This window comes from Pholis gunnellus (assembly GCF_910591455.1).
Source record: "Pholis gunnellus genome assembly, chromosome: 17".
Classification (NCBI taxonomy): domain Eukaryota; kingdom Metazoa; phylum Chordata; class Actinopteri; order Perciformes; family Pholidae; genus Pholis; species Pholis gunnellus.
The window spans coordinates 14,627,545-14,636,962 of NC_136544.1; the positions used below are offsets into that span (position 1 = coordinate 14,627,545).

At 36.2% G+C, this 9,418-nt stretch overlaps 1 protein-coding gene across 1 annotated transcript; it reads left to right on the top strand.

Annotated features, from left to right (window-relative positions):
- Positions 1 to 4,174: 4,174 nt before the first annotated feature.
- LOC306709583 (interferon-induced protein 44-like) lies at positions 4,175 to 8,769 on the top strand. Its single transcript, XM_079177779.1, has 9 exons — positions 4,175 to 4,183; positions 5,579 to 5,602; positions 5,869 to 5,913; positions 6,148 to 6,181; positions 6,265 to 6,463; positions 7,207 to 7,410; positions 7,577 to 7,748; positions 7,861 to 7,961; positions 8,076 to 8,769. Exons 3-9 carry the CDS (start codon positions 5,871 to 5,873, stop codon positions 8,235 to 8,237), a joined length of 915 nt encoding a protein of 304 aa, XP_079033905.1. The 5' UTR covers positions 4,175 to 4,183; positions 5,579 to 5,602; positions 5,869 to 5,870; the 3' UTR covers positions 8,238 to 8,769.
- The last annotated feature ends 649 nt before the right edge of the window (positions 8,770 to 9,418 follow it).

Below are 9,418 nucleotides of genomic sequence, written 5' to 3' on the forward strand. Positions count from 1 at the left end.
TGTGACCATCATTGCCCGTCTTGTACAGTGTGTCTAGTCTAAAACAGTTATAATAATGCAATGTATTCTGTGAAGATGTAGAGCACTGCTGTCTTCCTGCCACTAAGTCATATAAGTGAAAATGAAACTATGCTGATTGTGGGAGGGAAGCCTGTTGCTTGGCGGCTCTTTCAGAAGTCATTTCAGTAAGGCTGTGATCGAAATCCTTTTGCTAAAAATTCAGTTTAAACTTTTTAATAGCTATAATACTAAAAAAGTTGAACACGCTAAAATATGTGGAGATTTCAGTTTGAGTGTGTCCCTGTGTCAGATTAAGTGTACTAAGTCAGTGTATTTAGAGGTAAAATAGCTCATATAAGAGATTTTAAAGGGCTTTCCTTTTTGAAATTCTATACCAAAATGTCCTGATATTCTCAGAGTGACACTCTGAAGTGGTCTGCTATGTTCTGAAGTGAAAATAGTTTGTGACAATAGGCAATTTCCTTTTAGTCCAAATCAGAGTTTACAGGGAAGACAGCTCATATATCAGATTTTAAAGGGTTTCAATTTTGGAACTCTGCATCAGGATGTCCTGATATTATCTGAGTGACACTCTGAGTTGGTTTTGAATCAGCGCACGCTCTTGCAGTAACGCCTCGTGTATAACACGTACCACAAAACATCGTGTGTTGGCTTGACAGTGTTTTTCAAGCTAGACGGTGGGTTGACTGCAGTACTTCTTCTCAAGGGCATAACAGCGGATGTAAGATTTTATTTTTTTAATATTATTAATTTTGATAAACGTCATCTTAAACTACAGTACTGTGATGGATGTTTATCCCAATGCTCTTATAGTGGCATGACTTACTGTATGAAATGTTTCATTAAATTCATGCAGACGTACAATTTAATTTTTCTTTCTGTCCAGATACTTCTTTGGATCCAGTGAAAGGTAAAAAAATAATAATTTCTTGACAGTTTAGCTTTGTACTTTCACTTTCTCTATACGCTAACTTTTGTGTTTTCTGTGAATTCAATTGGATACATTTAATTACACATATTCAAAAAGAATAAATACTTCGCTCGTGCAGCACCTGAGTCTGTTTTTACTAATTAATATTCTGAAATATGAATCCTCAAATATTCTGTCGACATTTGGTTTGTTTTTGGAAAAAGTTATTGTTTATTAATGTTTCTTGTTTACATGTTGCCTTATATCTTTTTGTAGCCATGGGTAGAAGATCGACAAAAGAGCAGCATAAGATACTCAAAATATTTCAGAATCACACATTCATTTCACGATTGTGAAGGAGAGGATAAGTAGATCACAAGTTGTGAATAAAACCCTGCACACAGTCAAACTTGCAAAAATACATTTGAGAAATGTAAAAGATTCTTTATTTGTGTTGAAATAATTTATTTGATGGATATATTACATCAATGTGTGCACTCTACTTGTCAGCTTTGATGTAAAAATGGAGGAGCATACCATGGGGGTGAGTGGTTTGTTTAATTTATGTTGCCTCTGTGTTTAATGGCTTTTCTTCAATTAACGATTGTTAAAACCTCTTTTTTGTAAATGACCTTACTTCTCACCTGATATATTACCTCAGTAAACATTTTAAACATTGTAAACATACGTTTTTAGTTTACAGCGCTAGTTTCAAGTCTTCTTCAATACAGAATGATGCTCATTTAGTAAATTATGGTCCCATTTACAGTAAAATAGGCAGAATAGATTGACAGGTCGCTACTGATACCAGAGCCGTATTCCTTGTCACTTCTCTGCAGTCGAAATATGGTCACTTCCACTCATTGGTTGCAAAACAACAAGGTGGCGATGGCCAAAATGCAGAATGCGAGGGATCAAAACGACAGTCAACACAACGATTGGTGACGTGACGTCACGAAAACTACTTCTTAAATCCAGCCACTGCATTTTATATAAATATAAATGATAAACAACAGCACTAACATGCTATGCTATATCTGATCAGAATCAGAACCATTTCCATTTATTCATCGATAGTTCAAATAGCTGTGGCAACATAATGTTATGGTGCAGTATCATATATTTAGTATCTGTCCTCGTCTGTATTATCACAAAGTTTTCTATGTACACGTGAAAATGAAACTATCCTGACTGTGGGAGGGAGCCTATTATAGCATTTGTTGCTCCACACCCTTCCTTTGATTCTGATCATAATATTTTAGGCATGCAGCTATGCTTCCATGACGACGCTGAAGGATGTCAGTTGGTTAGTAGTCACTGAAAAGCAGATGAACAGGCATTTGAGAATGAGAGACGAAAGTAAAACTGCCAGCTGAAGAAAAAAAAGATGTTTAGTGCATTAGTGTCACACTGACTTGTAACAGGTTAAACAGTTTAAGTGTCAGTGTAATGTAAAAGCCCCTTTTTCCAAACAATGTAAACACCTGAGAGCGTCACAAAAGAGCATAAAACAACTTTGATTGCTGAAAAAAATACGGTATGAAAAAGTAATTTATATATTCATTGGTCAATATCTTCAAAACTAAATAAGACCTCAACAAACTTGATGTAATATTTGATGACCTTGGTCCAACATTGAGCATAGACCACCCAAACACAACAACCACCAGCAGCTACAATAAGAACAAGACCACAACCTGGTGCTACCACAAGCGAGGCAGTGTTTGATGGGCATGAAGACCACATCTGCCTTTGGCCTTTGTCTACCTGCAGGATACTCAGGTTGTTTATCAAGCTCAGTCACTGGGTGGGGCTGTCAGGTGATGGAGAAAATATGCAACATCGTCACAGAGAGTAGGGAGGCGATATTCTTACATGGTACTGCAGCACGTAGCTTTAAGTGATTTTGCCACCTTTCATCTCCATAGCTTACTGTTGATCATCGATATTTCAAATAGCTGTGGCAACATGATGTTATGGTGCAGTATCATATATTTAATATCTGTCCTAGTCTGTATTATCACAATGTTTTCTACGTTCAAGTGAAAATGAAACTATTCTGACTGTGGGAGGGAGCCTATTATAGCATTTGTTGCTCCACACCCTTCCTTTTATTCTGATCATAATATTTTAGGCATGCAGCTATGTCAGTTGGTTAGTAGTCACTGAAAAGCAGATGAACAGGCATTTGAGAATGAGAGACGAAAGTAAAACTGCCAGCTGAAGAAAAAAAAATATGTTTAGTGCAATAGTATACCTGCAGGATACTGTGCTGTGCATCCTCAGTGACTAACTTGGTAGTAACACCGGCACTACATGAAGTCCCAGGAGACAAACGGTGTGCCCCCACTGCCAGCAGGCAGTGATCACCAAAATCATGTTACAATGGTTTGGTTCAGGCATGGCATCTATTTTTCACTCTCTATTCATCTTCAACACAAAAACACAAATAAGACCGGGTTAGAAAATAACAGTGTCAACCACTGCAAGGTTGTGCCCCCTAATAGCATGCACATACTATCCTTCTACTGTCAAATGTAAGTGTTGGAGCTATTTATTTTGTATTAGTATTTTGTTATTTCATTAATAAGTAGTATAGTTTAATTATTCTAGTTATCTGATATATTAAGATTGCTTTTTCTCTTTAATAGTAATTTGTTTAGTTCTATAATTTGTTGTTGTTTTGGTAATTACTGTGGGCACCTGTGGCTATATATATGAGTAGACAGATCGGACCAGCATGCACCGGGGTGGGCCTATAGTTTTTACCAGTACAGGAGAGACGGTACGACAGGAGTTTTCTTTATTATTTTTGTTTGTTTGCTTGTTTTGTTTGCTTTACTAAATAAATAAGAAAATCGGAATCCTGCATGGACAATCTACTCTCTTCTGCCTGCGTAAAATACCGACCACGGTGCATCAGTGGCGTTTGATTATTGTTTGTTTTATTTTGATTTATACGACAAATGGCCACTACAGTAAGTTTAAACTGTCTGGTTACATTATACTGCATACTTTATAGTATAAAGTAGCAATACATGTAAATACTTAAGAACAGTTACAACAAAAGTGTACTCTACATCAGTAAATGTACATACTTCCTTCATTGGTACTTTCCATGATGCATTTTTTAAATTCTTTTCAGTCACATGATTGGCTTCATCCTGATAGTGAAAGTAAGTTGATAACTTATATAATAAGAACCGTTCTTGCTGTCAACATTAGTTGAAGTGGCACTCTGCAGATATAAAGGTAAGGACTTTATATCATGTAACAACGGGTAATGTGTAACTGATTGTATTCATATGGTTTCATAAAATGTTTGTCTCTTTATGAATTTTAAACAGAAACACACTTTTATGAAAGACATGCTTTATGTACTGCAGCGTTAAGCCTTCACTTTTACCTCTTTACGTAATTAATCACAGAACTTGAAAGTGAAAATTGTCATATTCTTGCTGTTTGCAACTGCTAGCACTGATGCATAACATATTCTATGTCATTTGCATCTCTACCACTAAGAGTCTTTAATTGAAGTTAACATTTCAATTTAGGCATTTGCAACATTCCTTCTTCAGAACATTATATTTAAATTCATACACATTTACATGTTAATGTCTCCCTTTACAGCAACGGGGGAGGTACGTCTTGAATTGTCATTATTTCACTTTGTAAATGTTCCAAATATTGCAAAAGTGATTGAAATGTATAACGCTAACATTTACCAAAAGGAATGCATGATGTTGCTGAAGTGTTACGATACAGCTTTATGTTAACTTATGTAACTTTCTCTTTAGCATATTTTAGTAAGCCATGGAGGAATTAAACGTTGTTTAATACTTACGTCATTAAGTTACATAACAAACGTACTTAATTTAACCCAAACCGTGATTTATTTACTGAACTTAACCAAGTAGTTTTGTTTGAATTTGCAATGTTAACCACATATTTAAACTACTTTATACTTTGTGAATAATAAAAAAACTGTTAAAAACCTGGATGAGAAAAAAATGTGTTTGTAGTGTGCAACATTAAGACTTCACAACGGGGGTGTGGTGGCGCTTATTTAAAAGGGGGAATGAGACACACAATGGAGGCCGCGCTGAACACACTACGTGTGTATAAGAAAAAGCTCAGCAGTGTGGAACAACAATATTACAGCAGCAAGCACAACAAATATCTTTTAAAGCACGAAATGGGAAAAATTCACAATAACACGGTACCAGTAAAGATAAACTTAAACAAACAAACAAGGTTACAATAACACACTGTGACCTATCTCTGCACAGGCAATAGCCTCTTACTTGAGATCACTGCGTAGCGATCGGTGGAGTTTTATCCAGCCGATGACAGGGGACCGTAATGCGCTCTGTCGGCGGGTTAAGCGGCACGCTGGTCTTCGTATGGCAGCGGGAAAAACATTGGACGTCGACTTGAATAGAATGAAGCAGGGATAGAAGTTTTCCTCTGTTCTTGTGTACGATGTACGATTAAAAAAAAAATGTTATCAATTTTGATAAACGTCATCTTAAACTAGAATACGGTGATGGATGTTTCTCCCAATGCTCTTATAGTGGCATGACTTACTGTATGAACTGTATCACTAAATTCATGCAGAAGTACAATTACATTTTTCTTTCTGTCCAGATACTTCTTTGGATCCAGTAAAATGTAAAAAAATAATAATTTCTTGACAGTTTAGCTTTGTACTTTCACTTTCTCTATACTCTAACTTTTGTGTTTCCAGTGAATTCAATTGGATAAATTTAATTACACATATTCAAAAAGAATAAATACTTGAGTCTGTTTTACCGGTGATAACTTACAATTGAATATTCTGAAATATGAAGCCTCAAATATTCTGTCAACGTTTGGTTTGTTTTTGGTAATTAATTGTCTAATAATGTTTCTTATTTACACCTTATATCTCTTTGTAGCCATGTGGCCATTTTTGTCAAAAAAGGATCCTGAGCCTCCTGAGCGTAAGATACTTAAAATATTTCAGAACATTGTTTAAACTCAGAAGATTACATCACACATTTATTTCACGAGTGTGAAGGAGAGGATAAGATCCCAAGTTGTGAATAAAACCCTGCACACAGTCAAACATATTGCAAAAGTGATTGAAATGTATAACGCTAACATTTACCAAAAGGAATGCATGATGTTGCTGAAGTGTTACAGCTTTATGTTAACATATGTAACTTTCTCTTTAGCATATTTTAGTAAGCCATGGAGGAATGTGTCAGAGTGAGTATGAGTCACATGTTGTACATTTAATATTAAATATAATAAAGTATACTGTTCAAATGTTCCTTTTCTTTGATTTCAAGGAACTACCAGAGAGATCTCGAGTTTGTGAAATCTTACCAACCTCAAAACAAAGATGTCAAACATCTCCGAATTCTGCTTCATGGACCGGTCGGGTCTGGCAAGTCCAGTTTCATCAACTCTGTTGAAACTGTTTTAATAGGCAGAGTTACTGGTCGAGCTTTGACGGATGCAAACTCTGGAAGCAGCTTTACCCAAAAGGTATGAATAACTTAATTGTGGTGACTTTAAAAAACTGTTTAAATGTTTCAAAAACAATCACAGCCTTATAACTGAAATGGCTATGAAAGCATTAAAGATAACTGATCACATTTGTGCATTTCCACTGATAATTTCCTTACTCTATCCAATATTTAGCTTTATACCATGGTCACTCAAACAAATCAGGATTGTGATTGGTTGGAGGGATTCAAATTTAGTAACCGAACAGTTTAATTGTACATCTATGATATATTGTAGGCCAATGTGTTCAATTGCCTTTCTACATTAACGTGTCATTATGACACTGTAGGTAATGCATCAAGCACTGACTCTTAGCAAAAGAGTTTGGAGCTCGTGTTGTTTATGTCACCATCACCAACAGCTGTAACAAATGATGATCTCAGTTAAAACGACGCAAATTTAATTTGAAATGTGTTTGATATTTGTGTAAATCTAGAAGTACAAATGAATTGACGTTAAAATAAAAGATTGAAATAGAGGACTAAAAAACTTTTTTTCACCAAAACATTTTAAAACTCTGAGCCCAGCCTTGTGAACCTCTGACAGTTTAGATGGTGCTTTACGTAGCCTAATCAGCAGTGCAATAGAGAGGACAGCAGAGATACAGCAACAAGAGTTTGATTCTGAATTTTTGATTGTGTGCTTTTTTTTGTTACCGTGCAGACAAGCTTAGATTTATAGCTTTAATTGAATGCCTCACCTGTTGTTTTCTTTAATTGCAGGTTTATCAGGGATTTGCTAAAGTGATGCAAATAATTCCACCTTCTGCTTTACAGTACACGGCTTATAAAATCCACAAAGACCCTGATAGCTTTTACTCTGTCATTTTCAATGACATCATGGGCTTTGAGCAAAATGCTGAGGCAGGAGTTGATGTGGAAGACGTGAAACTGGCCATGAGGGGACATGTGTCAGATGGTTATAAGGTACAACTCTTTGAACTCTGACATTATTTAAGTTATCTACTTTTCTTTTTTCATACGGTTTTGCATTTGACACTTTTTTTTGCATTATATTATGCCAAATGCTATTGTTTAACTGTTTTATTGAATAGTTAACAGTAGATCATCTTTTTTTAAATCGTTTTTCTAGTTCAATCCTGTAGCCCAGCTTCAGGAGACTGATAAGGACTACAAATCATCTCCCACTCTGGAAGACAGAGTTCACGTCCTGGTCTGTGTCATTCCTGCTGGCTCAGTATCTTTAATAAGTGATAAAGTTGTGAAGAAGTTGAGAGAAGTCAGACGAGCAGCCGCTGAAATGGGTAAGAGCAGACATCACAACGGTCATGACTGTGTTCACTAATGGAACCAGATCTGGTTTTATGAATCAAAATACCAGCAAAGCAAATCCGGATTATGTTTCTGTCTTTACAGGAATTCCCCAACTGGCTATTCTCACCAAAGTTGATGAAGCGTGTCCTGAGGCGGAAAATGATATAAACGAAACATACAGGATCAAGTCCTTGAAGGAACAGGTAGGTTTTTATTGGTGATTTTGTGTTTGTTGTCAGAGCTCAACTTTCAGAATTTGAGCACGAGAATCTCATTTTTTTTGCCATTCACTAATCAACTGAAATCCTGTTACTTAGGTCGACAAATTCAGCATGTTGCTCGGCATTCCACCGAACTGCATCTTTCTTGTGAAGAACTACCACTCAGAAACCAACACAAATGATGATATCAATGTGCTGATCCTGCGCGCACTGAGACAGATGATTACCTTCGGAGAAGACTTTCTCAACAACCTGTAGACCTACACACTGCTGAGGCAAACCTTGTATAATCAAACAAAGCTCTACGTGTCAGTTTCCACTTGTTGCGTGCATAGTTTACTTTCAAAATAAACTTCCTTCTTTACAGAAAGTTAGGTTTGGGAAAAGAGAGTGGGTGACGTTCACTTAACTTACTAACAACTCACGTGAAAAAAATGGCTTCTTTAAAACAATAATAATAATAACAGTTATGTGCAGGATGCTTTTTGTGATTTTAATTTTAATTTTCAAGCATGTTATGCACATATTGTAGGCTTCATTACATGCGTCTTAGTTGATTTAGTTAAACATTTTGAAAATGTTTCTCCTATTTTACTTTGTGGGATAAAATAAGTATGCTTGTGTGTAGTGCAACATTACATGAAATACATTGTGTAATAAATAATAATATGAAAAAAACACAATGATGTTATATCAACATGTCAATGTGAAGCAATTTTGTATGTGCACTTTGCTGTTGTGAAATGTTTTTTCCTCTTGCTTTTTATTCCAATAAAATAGTTTCACCAGATTTGATTTCAATCATTTTTTTTCATTTTTCTCTAAAGACTGTTGTTTTATTTCACAACGTCAATACTATCAAGTAAATGTTTTAATTTCTTATACCATTTTCATCACTGAATTTTTGTCTGTTTGTTAATCCAGACAACCGGGCAGAGCACGTCTGTGATTCACTGTTCATTCACATGGAAGCAACATCTTCACTTGTCTCTAAGAAAACCTGGTGCTACCAGGTTGTGGTCTTGCTACCAGGTTGTGACAGTGTTTGATGGGCATGAAGATCACATCTGCCTTTGGCCTTTCCTGCAGGATACTCAGGTTGTTTATCAAGCTCAGTCACTGGGTGGGGCTGTCAGGTGATGGAGAAAATATCTAAATGTCACAGAGAGTAGGGAGGCGATATTCTGCCATGGTACTGCAGCACGTAGGTTAATGTGATTTTGCCACCTTTCATCTCCATAGCTTACTGTTGGACCCATTGGTGACCAAGATGGCTGAAACCTTTGTGTGGGGTCCGGGCCTTCTGGAGAATCTTTCTATCAGCTTTTCAAAATTGAACATCCATGTAACTTGGTTCCTGAGAGGCTGGAATTCAATGTGTAACACAAACAACCTCCCACACGCCTACAACTGACTGGCATGAGAGTCAGCTTTCAAAT

What these genes read in the sequence shown, in the direction of transcription:
- LOC306709583 (XM_079177779.1), top strand. Translation starts at nt 5,871, where the DNA reads ATGTGGCCATTTTTGTCAAAAAAGGATCCTGAGCCTCCTGAGC. An exon ending in CCATGGAGGAATGTGTCAGA is followed by an intron (nt 6,182 to 6,264) that starts GTGAGTATGAGT and finishes TTTGATTTCAAG; the next exon opens with GAACTACCAGAGAGATCTCG. An exon ending in ACGAGCAGCCGCTGAAATGG is followed by an intron (nt 7,749 to 7,860) that starts GTAAGAGCAGAC and finishes CTGTCTTTACAG; the next exon opens with GAATTCCCCAACTGGCTATT.